Source organism: Papaver somniferum, chromosome 4, assembly GCF_003573695.1.
Source record: "Papaver somniferum cultivar HN1 chromosome 4, ASM357369v1, whole genome shotgun sequence".
In the NCBI taxonomy this organism is placed as follows: Eukaryota; Viridiplantae; Streptophyta; class Magnoliopsida; order Ranunculales; family Papaveraceae; genus Papaver; species Papaver somniferum.
In genome coordinates this window covers 65,764,443-65,786,733 of record NC_039361.1, presented here as the reverse complement: position 1 = coordinate 65,786,733, position 22,291 = coordinate 65,764,443, and the positions used below count along the sequence as shown (strand labels likewise).

At 36.1% G+C, this 22,291-nt stretch overlaps 2 protein-coding genes and 1 pseudogene across 2 annotated transcripts; 2 read left to right on the top strand and 1 right to left on the bottom strand.

Moving 5' to 3' along the window:
* The window catches only part of LOC113272637, a 235,065-nt pseudogene that overhangs the window by 5,742 nt on the left and 207,032 nt on the right, over window positions 1–22,291 (bottom strand).
* Window positions 11,955–16,848, top strand: LOC113275758 (probable tRNA (guanine(26)-N(2))-dimethyltransferase 1). Its single transcript, XM_026525322.1, has 12 exons — window positions 11,955–12,277; window positions 12,963–13,253; window positions 13,378–13,465; window positions 13,631–13,752; window positions 13,866–14,005; window positions 14,133–14,205; window positions 14,324–14,412; window positions 14,589–14,694; window positions 15,498–15,710; window positions 15,834–16,028; window positions 16,138–16,215; window positions 16,345–16,848. The coding sequence occupies exons 1-12, from the start codon at window positions 12,128–12,130 to the stop codon at window positions 16,618–16,620; spliced, it is 1,821 nt and encodes a 606-aa protein (XP_026381107.1). The 5' UTR covers window positions 11,955–12,127; the 3' UTR covers window positions 16,621–16,848.
* LOC113275759 (probable UDP-arabinopyranose mutase 2) lies at window positions 17,707–22,270 on the top strand. Its single transcript, XM_026525323.1, has 4 exons — window positions 17,707–18,015; window positions 18,151–18,401; window positions 21,525–21,693; window positions 21,774–22,270. Exons 1-4 carry the CDS (start codon window positions 17,782–17,784, stop codon window positions 22,104–22,106), a joined length of 987 nt encoding a protein of 328 aa, XP_026381108.1. The 5' UTR covers window positions 17,707–17,781; the 3' UTR covers window positions 22,107–22,270.

The window sequence follows — 22,291 nt, the reverse complement described above, 5'->3', positions numbered from 1 at the left end:
ACGCTCGTGTGTCGTTTTCACTGTTGAAAAGCCACTGTCTTGGATGGTCTGTTCTTCAGATAAACAACAATAGAAAAATATTTCTGGAACTTGATTTTTTTCGACTCTGTGATGCTCTATAATCTCTCAAACTCTCCGTAAACCTTCTATGATATTCCAACACCTATTTATAACCCAACAACAGAAAAATCTCACGTAATAACTTCATATAATTCTCCATTATTCTTCACGGCCAGTTTAGGAAATAATTCAGATTTTTGATCTCTACACGCGTTCTGAAGCTTCCAAATTGCCGTATTTAAATCCTTCACACTCCAAATAGTTGTTAGGGTCTTCCAAACACGTGCAAACTCCTCTGTTGCTTGCGCAAATCCAGTGATATCCTTTTCCGAGAATAAACTCCTTTATTTTCTTCTCGTGAATTATCTGACCAAATTTATCCAATTAAATCACTCATGATAGTTTTGTTGGGACATATCACAACTACATAACCTTGGGTTCTCCTTAGCCAAATTTGGGGTCCGTATAGCAAATGTTCTCCAGGGGTCCAAATAGCACTTTTTGAGCAACTTTTTCCACACAAGTGTATTTCTCCAAAAACACCTACACAAACATAAAATCACCATAATAAGTACAAAATCAAGCACTAGCAATAGAGACACTGAGGATAATTCAGACACAAAGATGTGTCTATCATGGCCTCTCCATGCTTCTTCAAATCTGTCTTATTGGACCTCATATGAACCGGCTGATGTAGCAAATTATTCACCAAAACATAACAACCATTGGGTTCCTTCCAAACTGAGAGGGCCTGATTGATTGCTGCGACTTGTAAACGTTTCATATTGCCAGATTTCTCTTCAACTGCACTTCTCGGTTTGAAAAAATAAAGAGTACAGATTGGAAGAAGAATTAGCCGCAGCCAAGCTAACAGATTATCGGGGCTGACTGTAACTCTGTCAAGGCAGGTCTTTAATGCCCTCGAGAAGGCAAGCCTGCACTGATGGGGTATGTAGGTAATTGTTGTAAATTGTCTTTGGAATACGGTACTCAGTAAATCAATAGAAAGGACTTTTACAGCTTCACTATCATCCTCCACAGAAGCAACAAACGCTGCACTCGTAATACTCAAACAAACAGCACCGACCTCGACCGGTTTAGCTAAACCACGAATGAGAAAACCTTCCCCCTGCTCCTTCCCCATTGGAAGGTCCTGCAATGACATCTCCATGCACAACTCCACCTCTACCCTTGCACAACTTCGTCCAAGCATGTGGATGCATGCATCTACAGCAAAGCCACATCCGTAAACAACACATGGTTTTCTCCCAGGCAATGTAAACCTTCATGTTATCAGCAATCAAATCCTTGCAGATGGATTTGCTATCTTCGGAGAATAGATGTCTGTCATAAAGATGTTTCTCAAAAGATCCCTTGGAATAACCTTTGTCGTTAATCCCATCATGGCAGCCATCCAAGTTCTTAAATGGACAATGGCAGAAGCCATTATGTGATGTAGCGTCTTCTGTAGAGGAAGGAGATGGAGAAGAGTTCAAGGGTGAGGGAATTGCAGGAAGCAAGTTGCGGGAAGAAAACCTAGTAAATCTAGACATGCAAACTATGTACAAACCCTAAAAAGGAAAATTTGAACCCTAAAAAAAATAAAAGGCAGCGAACAAAAGAATCGAAAGAGAAATCAAAACTGAAAGACCGCAACAAGCGAAATCGATTAAAAACAAAATCGAAAGAAAAACGAGTAAAAATCATGTTGAATCTGTGAATGAAACTTGGTTTCAAGCATACAGACTCCCTCACAAAACCTATTAGATTTATTATTACAAGGCTTATTATATTGGCATGGAAATACAGTTTTACCTTTTGATCAAAGTAGAATTTGTTTACAGGGAGGGGAAATAGACTTCTTCTTTTTAGGTATAGGGTGATAACCATATTCTAAATAGCATGGGTAAAATTTTGTAAATAACCAGAAATGAATACCTCATAAAATATATAAAACTCGTTAACTACAATCTTCCTTGACTATACCTTTTGTATAGATCTTGCAGATAAACTAATAAAACCCTCTCCTAATTAGAAGCTTTAGATTGCAAAACAAAATCAACATAAGCATCCTTAAAAGGGAACCCTAAAAAAACATCAAGTTGTTCTCGAGGGAGATAAGCAGCCCCAAAAGAATGAGGTTAATTTATCTTTTCCCATAATGTTTTATATAGAGGGACGATGTCCCATGAGAACTATAAAAGTATTATTATTGAAAATAATGTTATATTTATATCTTGAAGATATATATAGGTTTTGTACTATAATAGTTTCTCACTCCTTATTGTAGTGATCCAAATCCAATATGTGGTTGCGTACGTTATATTGCTTCCTTATTTATTTCCAATAATGATCGTAAAATCACCATGATTGCGAAATCCATTCTATCACTTATTTGTTGCATGTTCATTACCGTGAATTATATAAATAATGCATGCATTTGCTTGAAAAAGACATATCTAACGGAAATCAAGTAAAGCATTGATCCAGTGGGAGAAGCATATCATGTTGTGTAGTACTCACATACTACGAACTGAATAAAAAATATGTTTGGATTGAATATATGCGTAGCTTAAATTTAGGGGGATTAGAGTTATTGTTATTCAAATGCTTCAACGAAAACAATTATTTTTGAATGTTCACAAATCGAGTTGGTTGTTGAAACTTGGATTAAGCGTATGAAGATATAAGTAAAATATTTTTATGTTACGTGTTTTCTGTTAATTCTTACACTCTCCATATGTAAAGAGCTTTGTCATTAAAATTGACAAAGGGGGAGATCGTCATAGAGCTACTCGGATGAACCCACCAAGCATTGTTATGTCAAGTTCGGTTTCAAGTTTAATTGAAAAACTCAAGTCGCATGAGTAGATTACGAAAGTCAACTTCGTTAGGTTAGACTAGGAATATCCATAGAAATATTGAAACTTTATCTAGTTACTCGTGAAGACCTGAAGATGTATAGAAGACAACGAAGACATAATTCATCAATTCGAGGTTGGTAATTACAAACTTGACTTTCTTTATTTCTGTCTTTACTCTTTTAGGTCTTTATTCATTGAAAATATGAAATGTGTAGTTGAGTTTGTTACAATGACTTCAATATTGATGACTTGGTCATTATAATATGTTCAAGGTATCAAAATAAATTGTATATGATTGTTGTTTCTACAACTTAGGTATACAAAGCTATGAAGTATAGTTTATCTATGGACTTCATATATTCGGTACTCCGTTAGTTGGTAACTTGTTATTATTTAGTGTCTTGGTGAATCCGTCCTTTAATATTTACGTTGCAAAGTGATTTCAGAAACATATATTTAAGTAGTAGACTTGTGATTTTCGTAGTTAAAACAGGGTTCGAGAGCGATCTCGGATATGATCGTAGAATTGGGACCGATCCTTTGTGACAAGGATCGATCCTAATGATGTTTGACTTGTTTTTACATTTTCGACTGGCCCTTTATCTTCACGGGTTTATGCAAACATGGAGATGTGCACAAGTTATACAAGGAATGTTCATAAGTATCGACATAATGTTTGAACATGTGCTAAACACTATGGTTAAGTATATTCATTTGGTATTCAAGGAAAGATCTCACAATATCGATTTTCAGTTTCAAATATGGTATCAAAATTATACGCTTACCAATCCTAGAGGTTTGAATATATATCTCTTGTTGTTAAAATAGTCAAGTACATGGATGTGAGCTAGCTAATTTCAGGTATCATACTATGAGAGAATATTGCAAATCTTAAGGATTTTTAAAATTGGTAGACCTTATCTCTAGACAATCCTTGGTCATAATACTATTGTATCCTTATAAACTCATCCCTAAAACACACCTCTATCGTGTGGAAAAGTTAACTTGAAAGAGATAAGAGTAATCTAATTAGATGAAGCATCTTGTTTTACCTTTTGTTTAAAGTTCTTTATGATCAAGAATCTCTATTAGTACCCTTGGATGGAAAATAAAAGTTCTACTACTATAGTTTTCTTTATTCATTGTTTTTTACTAAGAATTAAACGATATAATTATCTTAGATAGATCAAAATTTTATATTTTATGGTCATTCTCTTTTGGTATAAATCCACTCAAGTTTGTTTGGACATTCCTTGCACAAGTTATACAGGGAATGTTCATAAGTATCGACATAATGTTTGAACATGTGCTAAACTCTATGTTCAAGTATATTCCTTTGGTATTCAAGGAAAGATCTCACAATATCGATTTTCAGTTTCAAATATGGTATCAAAATTATACACTTACCAATCCTAGAGGTTTGTATATATATCTCTTGTTGTTAAAATAGTCAAGTACATGGATGTGAGCTAGCTAATTTCAGGTATCATACTATGAGAGAATATTGCAAATCTTAAGGATTTTCAAAATTGGTAGACCTTATCTCCAGACAAGACTTGGTCATAATACTATTGTATCCTTATAAACTCATCCCTAAAACACAACCTCTATCGTGTGGAAAAGTTAACTTGAAAGAGATAAGAGTAATCTAATTAGATGAAAAATCATGTTTTACCTTTTATTTAAAGTTTTCTTTATGATCAAGAATCTCTATTAGTACCCTTGGATGGAAACTAAAAGTTCTATTACCATAGTTTTCTTTATTCATTATTTTTGACTAAGAATTAAACGATATAATTATCTTAGATAGATCAAAATTTTATATTTTATGGTCATTCTCTTTTGGTATAGATCCACTCAAGTTTGTTTGAAGATTTGACTATCACGGATCTAAGTGATTTTGGATCTATGAGATAGAACTGTTAATCAATCAGTGTTAACAAACTCCACTCTATGTGTTTGATCAGTAGTGGAATCACGTTGTTCGCAGCAGTTACTTTGAAGATTGAAATTGAAGATTAAAGATTTTTTTTTTATATATTTGTGTTACTTCTTGTGAACTTTATTCTCTGGGATCCACAAGCATTTATTTTCTTGGATATATCTTGTTCATAAAGATCGATTATTCTGATAATCTTCGTCGATTTGAGATTTTAACCAAAGGAGTTTATTGATAAAAATGAAAGATCCTTTACTCTGTTTTATCACCGATCTAAAGACTGATTTAGGTGATCGATAAGCGATTTGTTATTTAATTTTTACATAATTATAACATTATGTATATAATTGATTTGTTGTTTCAATTAACGCAAATTTGAAGGAAGTTGTGATCGCGGCACAATGCACAGTAAACAATCACCAAGAGACATTAACATCCTTATATGTTCTATAACTGTACGGTAATCAAAGTAGCTCACGCTTAATTATTCATATAAATTATATTTATAAAGATTATATGGCGGAAGACGAGTTTTTCTTGATATATTTTTATTTTTATCACGACATTTCAAAAAATACGGTAACTCTTAAATACAATTTTAAGTTTATTTTAGGATTTGATAAAATTTATATTCTTTTGCTTGGAATACCTTTTTTATAACAAAAGATGTACCATTTTTCCATGATTTTCATCTTCACTTGTAGTAAAAGTCTATTCATGTTATGTAAGCACATAACAAGTGGTATCCAGAGCCAGGAACGGAAGATAGTAGCAAGTTAAAAAAGATTGGAGGATGAAGTCAAAACCATAACAAAAAAGCAAGAAAACATGATGGATGAAGTCAAAACCATAAAATAAAGCAAGAAAATATGATCAAGGACTTGAAAAATTTGTTTGAAATGTTGATCTCCCGTTTGGATCGACCCACTCACAAAAAGGTATATATATATGTGTAGAATGTACTATTTTTTCAGTAAATCAAAAAGTTTATTAAAAGAAACATATATGGAATGTACTGATGCATCAAATACTGCTAGTCTAAATGATGATGTTCAAAAAATACAGAATGTTGGTTTTGAATAAGTCAAAAAGAGGGTTAAAGATTCTTTAAATCTCTGAAGACAAGTATTTTTAGTTGGAGTGATTTCTTTGATATATTCCCAGAAAATACTTGGATCTCAAGAATAAAAGTAAGGAATTTGTCGATCTTTCATATCTCTGATTTTTTCGATATTTGAAGAAAAGAGTGATAATGAAAAATCATATTTTTTATTCCACCATTGCAAGCTTCTTCAACATATGAATTTTAGTTTTCTGATACAATTCCAAATTGGGTTTGTTTACAAGTCTATTTGCAAATCTTTGAAGAAAGTTGTGGGTAACCAATATCCTGGAAAATATCGTGGTCGACTTGGAACTATAATTCTGATTAACCTTCTCTGTCAACTTAACAACCTTGGGGACAAAATCATTTTTTAGACGGGATATTTTTTATGCCAAAGAACTGAATGTACCGACTTGAGGACAAACCTCATATTAAGAGGGAAGGAATGTTATGTGTTGTTGGTTTAGTTACTGTTTTAGATAGTGTTAGACCGTTGTTCGGTTGAAACCACCAAGTGTTGGTATATCAAGGTTGGTTGTTATATTTTAGTATCAAAACTAATAAGTCCCTTGATTAGACTACTAGAATCAACTTCGTTAGGTTAAACTAGGAAGTCTAGAAACGTCGAGACATGCAAATATTACCCTGAAGACCTGAAGATTCCCAAGATGTATCGACAACGATGATAACATCATACTTCCACTTGAGGTTAGTAATACATGACTTGACTTGTTTTCATTTCTATATCGTTTGCTTTCAAGTCGTTTCTGATTGAAAACATAATATACGGAGTTATATACGTGAAACCCTAGTATAATAGACTTGATCATCATAATGTGATGAAATAATCTAGGAACAATATATCAATAGTATAAGTGTTTTATAATGGTATATTGAATTACGAAGTATAATGCTTGTCTTTTGAACTTTGTTATTGCGGTATCGAGATAATCTTTGTAACTCGTTACTGAATTGTGTAGTGAATATAGGTTTGATTCATACCTAGAAATCTTTGTTTAATTACATGAGTTTAAGGAAGTAGACGTACAAACTTGTTTCATAGTTGAACGGAAATCAAGAGGATTGAAGGTCCGGTTTTCAATGAAGATCTTAAGGTTGAACCTATTCTAACCTACATAGGGAATCAAGGTAGAACCGATCCCTACCTATATTGGGGGTCAAGGTAGAACCTATCCTAACTTGTTTTAGGAGTCATGGTAGAATCGGTCCCAATAGATAAAACTGATTTCTTTAAGTCACTACACTTTAGGGTTTGTGTGATTTGGGGATTGCGTTTGCAAAATAGGAAAGTTGAAGATGTCGACATAATGAGTAATATGAACATGTGCTGAAATCTTATTTGTTAAATTGTTCAAATATATTCCTTGATACTCAAGGTGAGATCCCAAACCGAAATAGTAGAGAATCTTTTTGAGATTTACGAAATTAATATGTTTTGTTTTACCAGCAATCAAAACATATATCTGGAAATATATGTTAGTTAAATGCTGGCTAATATTTAGTTGACCACGAAGATTTCGGTTATACAATTGGATATTGGTTGGAATTAGACAAAAACCGAATTTAGGTGCTTTATTGCATATCTTAAGAATATTTTCGGGTATGGAAATTCCTTGGTATCAAAACTACATTGGTCTACAAATAATGAAGTTTTTTCTTCTTACAAACTCATCCCGAGCCATGAAAACTTCATCTTTGTTATTTCTGGTATAGCCGACTAATAATATTCTCGTAATACTATCTTGGAGAAGAGAGTAACCTAATTAGGTGAAATATCTTCCGCTAGTTTAAAGACTTCTTTGGGATCAAGAAGCGGTTACTAGTATCGTTGGTGGGAAACTAAAATTGCATTGTTATTTTAGTTTTCAATTATTGATTTGATTAACTAACAGTTTGTTAACATTTGATTACACCTATTTTGATTATTCTTGAGAACCTTCTCTTCTGACATAAGGTCACTCAAACTAGATTAAGAAATTAGCGGTAGTTCAGATGTGTCTTTAGATATGACGTTGGCTTGTCATCTTCTATTGTTAACAGACTCTGTTCTGTGCGTGAACGATCATAAGTCGGAATCACGTTTGTTATTGTGCAGGTATAGAAGACTATTGAATATTTGGAGACAAGAAGATTTTTCTTATTGGTTTCATATCTTTGTGATTTGCTTCGTGCACAAACTTGATCGGCTGGGATCCGACTAGATCTAATTTATCTTTTGAAAAAATTGTTATTACTAGTTGTAATTTAGATTGACAAGCTATCATTTTGTGGTACTCTTCAGTATCCAAATCTGGTAGTTCTGTTTGACTTGATCTGGTTAACTTGTTAATCCCGATCTTGGAAGATCTAAACCCGACAAAGGAGTTTATTGATTTAAAACATAAAAGTTTTTGTCACACTCAACACAAAAATATCTGATTAATTTCTTAAGATAGGAGAGCGGTTACTAAACAGATTAGTCATTTATTGTTTGGAAGACGATCGAAAGGGATGAGTGCTTTAAGTTTTCAGAGAGGCTGAAGTAACTTAAGATAGTGGACTATATCTTAGGATTCACGTGTATTGGATAGATTGGTTATATGCGCCGGGATATTGAGGACACTAGGTAACTAAGAGTAATTTACTTGGTCTAAACTATATGAAGTTGATAGTGTCTTTGTATATAGCGGCTTAATTCTGAGAGTATTCAAAATTGGACTAGGTCCCCAGGTTTTTCTGCATTTGCGATTTTCTCATTAACAAAATCTTGTTGTGTCTTTACTTTTATTTTCCGAAATTATAATTATTGTTTTAGGTATAATTAAAAGTACATACGTTGTACGTTAATCCCGAACACTTGGGTTGATCCCTATAGTTTAAGGTTCGGTTTCGAACTAGAAATTATATACCAAACATATAACTTGTGGTTGTTATCTTCTTGATAGTCATTGTTTATATTAGATCATGCAATGTATGGCCTTATAGGTTGATATCGAAAATATTGTGGTGTACTTAGTATCCTCGTTATTTCAGATAGAGTTTGAGTTAATTAAAATTGTAATGCTAATACGTATAACTGGTTGGTCTTCATGATCCACGTTTCTAGTATTTTGTTTTAGGGTATTTATTCAGTTTCAAAGTTATTTTTGAATAAGTGTTTGTGTCAGTTAAGAGTCAGTTATGGGGTATTTTTTGTATTATATATGGTATAATCAAATGAATGAACAAGAGAGAGTTATTAGCAAAAACATTGCTACCGTTTCTAACAATATGGTTATGGTGTCCTTTTGATGATACCAGAGGTACGACATGCCTCTAACGATAACAAAAACCACTTTTCCATGATTTTTCATCTTCACTTGTAGTAAAAATCTGGTTATGTTATGCAAGCACATAAACTGCTAGGGTGAGCAACGGATAAAATCTATGAATTTGATGTCATTCATGTCCTTTCCATCTAAATATGGTGTTATATTTTCGTCCGCATGTGATCCACCACCCGCGAATGTATAGATTGGTTGCTGGTAGATCCGTTGATTTCTATTATAATTTCTATTTAAGTTAGATGAATGCAAAATTAAAAAAACAAACAAACATAGTTTAATTAGTGGTATATAACATCCCATTCATTCTCAAATAAATATCCTTGCATGTTTATCTGAACCCTTTCCGCCCATCTTACCAGGAACATATAAGCCTAAAACCTTCCGCAAATGAACAATGCAAAACATATATACTACTGCCTACCGGGCATAAATTACTGCACTTACTCTCATACCTTATATAATTCTATTAACTTAGCGGGTACAGGTGTTCAATAGATTTTTAGACTTGCACTTACTCGCATAAATTACTAAACTTATTCTCATATCTTATGTAATTCTATTAACTTAGCATGTGCGGGTGTTAAATAGATTTTTAGAATTGCACTTACTCTCAGATTTGATTTTTAGCGAGTTTTTAAGAATGTACCCGATATCTAACTCGTCCATAAGGGGGTTGAGTTTCCACCTGCCATATTACGGGTAGATTGATCGGGTTGACTGGTTGTAGGGGTGTGCAACGGACGGACGGTTGCGGATTATGGATCACCCGCGTCAAATCCGTCAAAGTTGCGGATTTGGAAAATCCAACCGTGTCCGGCCCAATCACCCGCGGATTTCACATCTGCGGATTCGCGGGTGATACGGGCCGGATCGGATTTACCGCGGATTTAGTCTAGGAAAAAAAAGTAAAAAAAAAAATGTTATTTTCTTTCCGGTGAAACAGAAATTTAATAATAAAATATTAACGAGAAAAAAGGTTTTTATTTGAGAGAAGAAAAGTGGAGCTAATGATCGCTAACTAAATAGAGCACCACTTTTAGAAGGAAAGATTTTAGTGTCGAACAAAAAAAAAAGGGTTGGAGTTCGATGACATACAAAACTTATGGAGTTTCTCAGGGAATCAGATTCCTAATGATCATGACGGTTACTGCTTTTTGATTAGAGTACGAAACATACTGTCGATGGGAGCAAACAGCCCAAGAAAATCAAAATTTTACTGTCAAGCCAATCGGGTTACAAGGGGAGATGCATAGTGGGTCATTTAATAATCTGTCTTTCCAAAACCGTGCAGTGCCGATAAATCCGCGGATTGCAAAGTCCAACCACAACCAAACCGTGTAACGTGTAGATTTGAGAATCCCACTCGTGTCTTGCTCATAGCTCTTATGGATTAGGTTACATCCGTAATTTTACGGACGGATACGGATGAAATCCGCGGTTCCGATTTTTTTGCACAACCCTAACTGGTTGGACCACCCATGCTCATCCCTTTCAACTTCCTTTAAAACCATGTATATTAATGGGTCTGGGACGGGGTTTTTTGTGGTGTGACAGCCGTACAATATGTTTTATTGGGCTTGAAGTTTGGAGGCCAGTAATTAGGGGTGTGCAACGGATGAACGGTTGCGGATTAGGGGTTACCCGCAACCAAACCGGCAAAGTTGCGGATTTCGGAAAATTGAACGATAACCGGCCCAGCCACCCGCGGATTTGACATCCACGGATTAACGGGTGATGCGGACCGGATGCGGATTAACCGCGGATTTAGAATTAAAAAAAAAAAAAAAGTCCGCCTATATGTGAAAATCTCTTCGTATGGGTAATTGATCTCTCTATTTATGTTAACTCACTGTCTCACTCCCATGATAATAAATTAATAACAATGAAGCAAATGTCAAAGTTTTGTTGCACAACATTATGAGTACAATATATACTTACTAGGTAGTAATCTTAATCAACACTGCAACTGATAAGTGTAGTGATCTTTAATCATTTGATGCAGCACCTTGTTTTTGAAAACGAATTTAATTTCCTCTATGAATTGACAAACAACAGGATAAATTTCCTGGATTAGTGCTTTAGCAGGATTCTTGTCCACATTAGACCACCTTTGGCAGATAACTAACTGCTACCTTGTTTTGTGTTTATATTCAGTATCAAGAGGAGCGCACAGCTTCTTTTTCCAGTAGTTCTCACAGCGCACAGAGTGGATCACATGCAAGCATCGAGAAGCTTCAAAACCTTCAGTTTCTTCAAGAAGATTATCAGATCTTGAAATGTTCTCTGAAGAGGACGAACCTCTTATTTCTAGTAAATTAAATTAGAGATATCTAATCTAATCTAAAATCTAAAACTCAATTTTTACGGGTGCGGATGAATCCGCGGATTTCAAAGTCCAACCGCAACCAAACCGATAAACCTTGCGGATTTGAAACTCAATCGCGTCCGATCCATACACTCTTACGGATTGATTTTCACCTGTAATTTTGCGGACGGTTGCGGGTGAAAACCGCGGTTTCGGTTTTTCTGCACACCCCCACCAGTAGTAGTGTACCACGATGTCTGCCACTTTCCCCAGTTGGTACAAGGAAAGATTGGGGTAACATATACGCTATGCGTATGTTAGTAAATCGGTGTTGCCTATTTCTGGCTAGGGTTTAAGGAGCAACTGTCCTTGTAATTTAGGCGCGATATAAGAATTTTATTGTTGCTATACTTTGAGTTTGGAGTTTTAGAAACCTAAAGGAAACCTTTGTGAGGAGCTCTGATTCACTTCTCATAAAACCTAATCTATATATCAAAAAATTTTAAGACCAAAAAAACACAGATAGATATGGGTGATGAAGCAGGAGGAGGTGAAGAGATGAAGCAAAACTCAAACACTACTATGTCTACTGATCCCAATGATTATACCATAATCAAAGAAGGGGAAGCTGAGATTCTTATGCATGCCAATAATGAAGTCTTTTATAACAAAACCCAGGTATTGATTTTCATGGGTTTTCTATGTTTTTCTCTAATTCATAAGAAACTGTGCGTATTAAATAATCTAGGGTTAAAAAAAACATAATTTTTTTTGTGCTTGAGTAAAAAAGGAATGATTTGTATGAGCTAAGCATAATCTTTATTAATGGCTTAAGTGGATTGATTAAAGCTGTTCGACCAATTTAGGTATTTAAATTGACATTGAATGTTGTGTGAGTGATGATTTCAATGAGGATATTGTTAACTATGAGCATATCATCCCAATGTTTAGCTCAAGCTTAAATATTAGTGCGAGGAAAGACTGAAGCAGTCAGCTGTTGAGGTATTCTGTGGATGCTGTGATCTTTTTAAGTTTTTAGTTGTGATAGTGTTTACTTGTATTGACATGACAGTTCACGCTTGTCATGAGAATGTTTTTATGTACTAATAAAGCTTCTAAAGATTTGTAAAGCGATGAATGTTGGTTGATAGAAGATTATGGGAATAACTATTGAATTTGTTTTTTGCAGTTCCTGCTTGTGTGTGGATTTTGATAGTATTAGCTTTAAACCTAAATAGGATTGATTAGACTCCTCAAAATTATAGTAGTTTGGTTATCTGATTGTAGTATTAATGGAAGAGAAAAATAAATTAATTTGTATTTGATTAATTATCCTAAGCTACTTAGCCTTGTTAATGATCAGGTTAATAACAGAGACTTATCCATTGCCGTTTTGAGGACCTTTATATCCAAACGCAAGGAAGAACATGAAGCAATGCTGAGCAAGAAGAAGAAAAGAGTACCGAAAGTGTCATCCGGGGAGGCTTCTAATGGACCCATACCGCAGGAAATAACTACACAAAATGGTGAAAAATCAAATGGTAAATGTGAAGAACATGTAGAGCCATCAAAAGAACCAGGAAATGTTTCAGAGGAACCCATCAGGGCAACAGATGGGAAAGGGCGAGAATTGAAGCCACCCAGAGTGCTTGAGGTATTTTCTCTATCTATCTTTAGGCATCAACGTTTTCAGTGATGGAAACTGTAGTTTCTCCTTTTACTTTTTAATGTTGTGACAGTTCTCCGATCATTTCGTCCCAATTTATTTGGCTTTGCAGGCTTTAGCTGCTTCTGGGTTAAGATCTATCCGATATGCACGTGAAGTAGAAGAAATTGGTCAAGTTGTAGCCTTAGACAATGATAAAGGTGACCTTCACCTGCTGGATGTTAAGTTTTCTGTTTTGAGATTTCTATGTTATGTATTTAGTTGTGCTTCCTCTTCATTGCTATTTCAAGAATCATTTTGATATTCCACCATGTAAATCATGCAGCTGAAATGAAAACTAAGCAAGAATATATGTATGTTTGCAGCATCTGTTGAAGCTTGCAGGAGAAACATAAAATGCAATGGTTCAGTGACTACTGCCAAGGTGGAATCTCATTTAACCGATGCTCGTGTTTTTATGCTCTCCCACCCCAAAGAATTTGATGTGGTAAGTTGTTTAGATGACATTACGTATGTCACTCGTAAAGTTTTCATGAAACATGTTGGTCAAATGGCACCATCAAATTCGTAACTCTCTGTGGTCATGACGTGGTTTTTCAGGTTGATCTCGATCCTTATGGTTCACCTTCCGTGTTCTTGGATTCTGCTGTTCAATCTGTTGCTGATGGAGGCATATTAATGTGCACAGCAACTGATATGGCAGTGCTTTGTGGAGGCAATGGGGAGGTCTGCTATTCGAAGTAAACGTTCTTGCTTCCTCATTACCTTTCAATTAATATGCGTGTTCTGTACTCTTCTTCATTTTTCCTTTGGAGTTTGGAGCAAAATCATTAATTTTAATTGTCTTGTGATTGGTATTGGAATTAGATATGGTTCATATCCATTGCGAGGAAAATATTGTCATGAGATGGCGCTGAGAATTGTCCTAGCCTGCATTGAGGTACTGCTGCGTTATCAGCTTAGTGATTTTCTTTCATTTGAGTGTGTTCAATTGCGGTTCAGTAACTGTTTCAAAGTGCATAGAAATAATTTTCAGCTGTATGTACTTCTCTCTGCAGAGCCATGCAAATCGCTACAAGCGCTACATAGTTCCTGTTCTCTCCGTTCAGATGGATTTCTACGTCAGAGTCTTTGTGCGAATATTCACGTGGGTGATTTATTTCAATATCATCACTAAAATATCCTGTTAAGGCAATTGGGATCTTGATAGTTTTATCTTTTTTTGTTCTTACGGATGATAATTTAATCATTCTTTTGGTCCATAGTAGACAAGATAAAAGGCTAAAATGTTGTAATTTATGTTGTAATTTGGTTGATTTGCAGTTCTGCAAGTGAGATGAAGAACACCCCTCTAAAGCTTTCTCATGTATATCAGTGTGTTGGCTGTGATTCTTTCCACCTTCAATCTCTTGCAAGGACTGTTTCCAAGGTATCTAGTTTTACTTACCTATTTGCTTTACATCGGTTTCGTAGGAGTTGCTCTATAGCTAGTAATTCATATATTATTTCAAAGTAGATATGCGGGGACTGATACACAGTGGACGAGCTATAGTTGGCCCCGGGGAGTCATATGGGACTTTAAGCGACCTTTGTGTTTAGAATTGTTGCAAAAAATTGTAAAGGTAATTAGTGCCTTATGTGCGGTTAGGCCCATGAATAAGCTTTATCGTTCCGTGATTCTAGCCTTGGCTCCTAGAGAAATTATATCATTATGGCCCTAATTAGTTAATACGCACGTGCTCGTAGCCATTATTTACTAAACCAATTATGTAAAGTTTCTTTATAACTATTAAGTATTAATTTATTCTCACCTTATATAGAGAGACTTGTAAACTCAGTTTCAGTTTTCTATAGCTTGCATGTTCTGAATATAATTTTTTTTTATAACTTGCGTTCTGGTGTATCAATGTGGAAGACTTGCATATGTTCCAAAGTAATGGTTTAATTTCCTCTTGATATATATTTAAACGTGATTCATAGCTTATACATTGCAGAAAATTTTGGTAGAGCTGTGGGATGTTTTGATAAACTGATTCAATGTCGTGTAATTCCATTGTCTACTGGTCGTATGATTTGATTTCAAAAGTTAAAAACATAAAAAATATCAATAGTTTGTAGGAACTTGGGGCAAATGTTAAATTCCACTGATTTCAATGCAAAGTAGACTGATTAGCAAAGATCACCAGAGTTCTAAACATATAATTTTTTTGTTTCCTTGGTTTCTCTTTTTAGAACAACAGCGTCAGATATTTACCAGGGTTTGGTCCAGTGGTGCCTCAAGAATGCACCGACTGTGGAAAGAAGTTCAACATGGGTGGACCTATTTGGTCTGCCCCCATCCATGATCAAGAATGGGTGACATCCATTTTAGAAAATGTTCAATCTCTTAAGGAAAGATATCCTGCTTATGATCGGATCTCGGCTGTATTAACAACTGTATCAGAGGTACCAGCAATTTGTGTTACTTTGCTCTACTAAGTTCCTCATACTCAGGATTATTATCTCAATCTTTAGAATCTCTGTTTCACTCCTTATTGATTCGCTCCTCAACTAACTTGACATTTGTAGGAGTTACCTGATGTGCCTCTCTTCTTGAGTCTGCACAACCTCTGTGGAACTCTAAAATGCACTTCACCTTCAGCAGTTATGTTCCGATCTGCAGTACTCAATGCAGGATATCGCATCTCAGGGACGCATGTGAATCCTTTGGGGCTGAAATCAGATGCTCCCATGGATGTAATATGGGATATTATGCGTTGCTGGGTAATCCATTTCTTCTTGCATTTGTCTTTTTAAATTAGGATCTTAGAGCTAATGAAGTCAGTCTCAATGTGCATGTGTTGATTGCCATTTTCTTGATGTCTTGTTGTAGGTCAAGAGTCATCCGGTGAAAGCTCAACCAGCAGATCAGTCCGGGACTGTGATTCTGGCTAAGGAACCAACTTTGCAGGTGTGTTAAACTAACCATTTTCAAAAAAATCTACCAGGGAACTCGACTATCAGACCTAGCGAATTAACTTTATCACCAGCTTTATTTTTGGCTAAATATTCTGTTTTCCACATTTGTCGTTGTGAACAGGCCAATTTTGCACGAGCAGTTGCTTCCCTCAGTAAAGCACAGGCAAAGAAGGTTGCACGTTTCCTTCCTAATCCTGAAAGGCATTGGGGACCTAAGCTCAGAGCAGGTCGTACGATTACAAGCAAGCACGTTTCACTACTGGGGCCCAAAGCTCTTAACGGGTCTAATAAGGATGAAGAAGGGTCTAACGGTAATCAAGAAGGAACAGGAGAAGAGGAGCCTGAGTTGAAGCGTCAGAAGACAGAGGATCCTACTATCCCAATGTCAGAATCATAACGAGCATGTTGAGTTCACAATTGAATTTTATTTATGTATTTCTTAAAGCTGGTTCAGTTACCCGGCCATGTTTGCTTCGAAACCATTGGTTTTAGTTGATTTGATCAAGTAGAAACTAGTTTGAATTCGTAATCCAAGAAAATTAGTGCAAAATGCCATGTAATATTAAAATTTTCCCTTCCCTGCAAGGGTATCTTCTTTCAAAAATAAAAATAGAAAAAATTATATTCAAACCAAAAGCACATATAAGTTCTGGATGGTCTTACGCTAAGTCGTATGGGCTAGATATCTAGCTGCTAGATTGGCCATCCACGTCAGCATGGACAACCTCCTAAGTCCTATGGGCTAGATATCTAGCAGATAGATTGGTCATCCATGTCATCTGGGAGCACTATAGAACGCTGTTTGGTTCAGCGTTTTAAATCTCAGCCGTTAGATCATAAAATTTATCTCCCAGCGGTGAACCGTTCAGCATTAAAAACACTTTTTGAGCGCTGAATCAGCATTTCAATCTCGCTGATAGTTGAATTGCGAGCACTTGTTAGGAGAGAGAACTATCCAATACTAGTGTTAATTTTTTTTCCCACACTTTTTTCATGATTTACAACACTTTTTGGCCAATCTAGTAGTTCAATCTAGCGCATAGGGGTAGCCTTATCTTATGCCTTCCACTTCCTAAGAGCAAATTTCTGCGACATTGACCGACTTTGGAAGGAAGAGAAGTCGTTGCCACGACCAAGTCTTACACGACTAGCAATTCAAAGTCATGCGTGTCCCATAAGAAGTTAGTTTGTAAGGAAGAGAAGTCGTTGTAGTATAGTGGTAAGTATTCCCGCCTGTCACCCCGGTGACCCGGGTTCGATCCCCGGCTATTGTTAAAACCTACACTCTCGGAATCACAATATCACTTTGTACAAAATCATCATCACCACTATATTAGAGAATTAGATTATAGAACAGAAGAAAACATTTCACCGAGCAGTTTTGTTTGTTTCATTCCCTCTCTCTCTCTCTACACATACTAAGCTCCTTCTTTAATCTTTTGCTGCGACTCTTTTGAGTTGCAAAAATATGGCAGCAGCTTCGGTTTAACCGACACCACTTCTGAAAGATGAGTTAGATATCGTGATACCCACTATTCGAAACCTTGATTTTCTTGAGATGTGGAGGCCATTTCTCCACCCATATCATTTGATTATCGTTCAAGATGGTGATCCAAACAAGGAAATCAAAGTCCCTGAAGGTTTTGATTATGAACTTTACAACAGAAATGACATTAACAAGATTTTGGGTCCTAAAGCTTCTTGCATTTCATTCAAGGACTCTGCTTGCAGGTGTTTCGGTTACATGGTTTCTAAGAAAAAGTATATTTTCACAATTGATGATGATTGTTTCGTAAGCTTGCTTGAACTTAACCCTTTTTCAGCTTCCATAAGTACTTTGAGTGACACATGTATGATTGATGAAAGCTGGCTAACAGAAACTGACAGATTTATCAGATCTGAACTTGCGGACTAATTTGATGCACAGGTAGCGAAAGATCCATCTGGGAAAGAGATCGATGCACTGGCACAACACATTAAGAATCTGCTTTGCCCATCCACTCCATTTTTCTTCAACACATTGTATGAATCATACAGAGAAGGTGCAGATTTTGTTCGTGGGTACCCTTTCAGTCTCCGCGAGGGTGTCCCAACAGATGTTTCTCATGGTCTTTGGCTCAACATTCCTGACTATGATGCTCCTACTCAGCTTGTGAAGCCTCTCGAGCGAAACAAAAGGTAAGAACAAGAAAATAAATATTGAAATCTACCGGGCCAGATCAAATTTGAAAATTTTGATTCACTGCCTTCTTCTATGAACTATGATTTTAGGCATACCAAAAACTTTCAAGGCATATAAAATAGTTTTCCCATCCTAGGTGACCTTATAAGGGGTGTCTATTGAGTAGTTCAATTACCTATATACCCTTGAACCTAAAATCAAAAAATAAACTATCCTAAACATCTCTTCTTCTTCCTCCGGCTAAACCACCTTCCTTTTCTCTCGGATTATTTTTTTTCATCACTGTAATTAATTATCGATTCGTGAAATTTTGATCATCAGTTAAATTGAACTATATAATAGATCGTACAAAGAAAAAAGCAAACGTCAAGTGTTCTAAATCCTCTTCCAATCCATGAATTAAAGAAGAAGAATCAATTGAAGATGAAGGTATAAAAACAATAATTGAACCAGAAATTGAATCGGAAATTCAACCACTTGAAGCTCCAAATACTGAAATGAGGATAAGAAGGTATTCCCTACAAACCCAATCTTTTATTTGTTGTTTTTCATGGATTGAATGGGTTAAATTGCTAAAAACTTAGGGTTTTTAGTGATTACAGTAGCGGGTTCGGCTGATAATTGAGTTGAGTTTTGAGCCGAACTGTTCTTGAAATTTTACCCTGAAAGTGTCTATGAACAGTTCGGCTAAACCGTAAATGTCAATTTTTAGCCGAACCCCAAAATGTGTATTGAATACGTCCCAGAACAGTGTCAGGTTCGGCTAATACCTTTCAAACCTTCCCGGCCGAACCTGAGAAGTGAAATTTACCCCAGGTAGTTATCAGGTTCGGCTGACTCGATTAGATCACTTTCAAGCCGAACCTCTCTCTGTAAACACTTCGAAAATATTGATTTGCAGGCTCTAGGTTCGGCTAGCTCGTGTTGTTGAGTTATCAGCCGAACCTTATCTTTGCACACTCAAGTTTTTCGATCTTGTTTTGGCCATAACTTTTTCGTCCGATGTCGCAATGACCTCATTCTTTTTGTGTTGTGTTTTTATTTTCATTCTCTTGAAGTTGAAGATAAGATCTAATTGATTTTAATGAGTTTAATATGGACCTTGGTATCCAATATTCTTATCCAACGTTGAAGATAAGATCTAATTCATTATCCAATATTGATCTTCTTTGTTCATGGACTTATTCTTGAGGTTGAAAACGATCTTGAAAGGGCAATTTCCATGGGTCCAAGCACGATCTACAAAGAATATCACAAGGTTAAACACTAGAAAGGGAATATAATAACAAGGTTCGGCGCATTCGATAATCACATTATGTGCCGAACTATAAACATTTACAGGTTTCGGCTTATACGATATCCTCAATATGTGCCGAACCACGAACAATATTTTAACCCAAAAGTTAACAAATTCATATTCGGCTCAGACGATAATCATATTATGTGTCGAACGTTGAACATAAGAGGTTTCGGCTGATACGATATTCTCCATATGTGCCGAACTAGTAACAATATTTCAACCCAGAAATTAAAAAATTATGTTCGGCACATACAATTTTGGATATATAAGCCGAATTAGTAATGATTATATTCCGGGCTATTCAGGATGTTGTTCGGCTTACTATGAAACTTTCATATAAGCCGAACTAGTGTCTAGCAAAAGGGTTGGAATTGGAAATTATAGGTTCGGCGCATGCAGTAAACAGATTCAGTAAGCCGAACCGTTCATCAATTGGTAGATTCGGCTCATAGATGTGAGCCGAACCTCAACCTGTTTCGCCGAACCATGATTCAAAAAACCTAACTTTTGATAATTGAGAGCTATAGAAGTGAGATTAAGTATAGGATATAAGTGTACCTGTGTATTAGAAGCATTGGGTTCCTCATCAATATCTTCATCATCATGATTTGGCTCATAAAAATCATCATCTTGAGTTTGTGTCTGAGTTTGAGCTTGATTTTGAGTGGGTGTAAAATCATTCTCATATTCTAAGAAATCAGCCATTTCTGGATCATTGTTGTAGTTGATATGTATTTTCCTAGGTTTTTTAGATGAATGATGACCCTCCTTAGGGCTGCACATGGGCGGGTATGGGCGGGTATAAGCTAAAACCAACCTCGCACCCACAGACTGCGGGTTTTTTTTTCATAACCAACCCCGCACCCACAAACAGCGGGCGGGTTTTGTTACCCGCCCGCTACGGGTTGGGAGGGTATGGGTTTAAACGGGTTTAAACCCGCTTTATATTCAAGTATTTAGAGTAACTTCTATTCTCCTTGATTAAGTGAGAAAAAAAACAAAACCCCTAAAATATTCATACATAAGAAGTTCACAGATGAAGATTAAGTGTTGAATCTGTTGATTTTTCGATTGTTGTCGATTTCTGATGAAGATTCGAAGTTGTTGTTGTCGATTTCTGGTGAAGATTTCTGGTAATTGTCGTTCGTAGGTGAAGAAGAAGAACTGAGGAGGAAGAAGAGGAGAGGTCGAACAGAGAGAAGAGTGTAGAAAGTGAACGAGGGTTATCAGTTATCCTATCTACTAGTATTAGGGTTTCATAATGGACGACTAGGATTAGTTTTATCTAATGGTATATAATCTGCGGGTTTTTTGGGTGGGTATGGGCGGGTATTAGCTTAAACCAACCTCGCACCCACAAACAGCGGGTTTTTTTTTTCATAACCAACCCCGCACCCACAACGGGCGGGTATGGATTAAAAACCCACGGATTTAGCGGGTACGGGTGGGTTTGGGTATCGTGGGCGGATCTTGTGCAGCCCTAACCCTCCTCATCCTCCATTGAATCAAGAATTAGACTTTTCTCACTTTCTCCTTCTCTTTCTCTCCTTCTTAACCAAACCAAAACTTTAATTTTTTTTTTCCTCAAATTTTCATCTAAACAACTCTTATAATTCTGAAAATTATTTTAATCACTAAACAAAATATTTAATCACTAATCAAGATTATTAACACTAATACGTAAAGGACAGATTTGCCATTAAAAAAATTTTGGGTTAAGGGGTTTTATGATTTTGCTATTTCACAACCTTTTTTGTCTTCATTCAGTATGCCTTGGAAGATTTTGGTATGCCCAATATTATGGTTCTCTTCTATTCAGGTACGTAGATGCTGTTCTGACGATCCCCAAAGGAACCTTGTTCCCCATGTGTGGTATGAATCTGGCATTTGACAGAGAGCTGATCCGCCCAGCAATGTACTTTGGGCTCATGGGTGATGGCCAGCCAATTGGACGCTACGATGACATGTGGGCAGGATGGTGCACCAAGGTATTTCTTTCACTGAATGCCGTATATCTCTGCTTTCCTCAACTCAAGACTTGTCTCAATGTTTTCCTGTGTCTTTTCAGGTGATATGTGACCACATGGGATGGGGTATTAAGACTGGTTTACCCTATATATGGCACAGCAAAGCAAGTAACCCCTTCGTGAACCTTAAGAAGGAATATAAAGGTATTTACTGGCAAGAAGAGATAATCCCATTTTTCCAAACCGCAACCCTTTCAAAGGAATGTGATACTGTTCAGAAGTGCTACATTGAACTCTCCAAACAGGTTAAGGACAAGCTTGGGAACATAGACCCGTACTTCACTAAGCTTGCAGAGGCAATGGTCACATGGATTGAAGCTTGGGATGAGCTCAATCCTTCTACAGGCACTAAACTACCCAATGGAACTGCTTAGTATGTGATATCTTGACAGAAAAATGATGCATTTCTTCACATGTATTTGGAGTTGTTAGCTGTTTAAGTTTGTCTTTTCCAAGTGTTGTTGGGACATTTGCAGTATCATTTGCTGTTATCTCTACTTTCCTAGAACAATAAAGATGTTTTTCTTTGTGTCGACCACTATTTGAATGGAACTTCGGT

Coding starts and splice junctions, on each gene's coding strand:
- LOC113275758 (XM_026525322.1), top strand. CDS start 12,128: ATGGGTGATGAAGCAGGAGGAGGTGAAGAGATGAAGCAAAACTCAAAC. Junction 12,278..12,962: donor TCTTTTATAACAAAACCCAG/GTATTGATTTTC, acceptor GTTAATGATCAG/GTTAATAACAGAGACTTATC. Junction 13,753..13,865: donor ACCCCAAAGAATTTGATGTG/GTAAGTTGTTTA, acceptor GTGGTTTTTCAG/GTTGATCTCGATCCTTATGG.
- LOC113275759 (XM_026525323.1), top strand. CDS start 17,782: ATGTGGAGGCCATTTCTCCACCCATATCATTTGATTATCGTTCAAGAT. Junction 18,016..18,150: donor CAATTGATGATGATTGTTTC/GTAAGCTTGCTT, acceptor TTTGATGCACAG/GTAGCGAAAGATCCATCTGG. Junction 18,402..21,524: donor CCTCTCGAGCGAAACAAAAG/GTAAGAACAAGA, acceptor TCTTCTATTCAG/GTACGTAGATGCTGTTCTGA.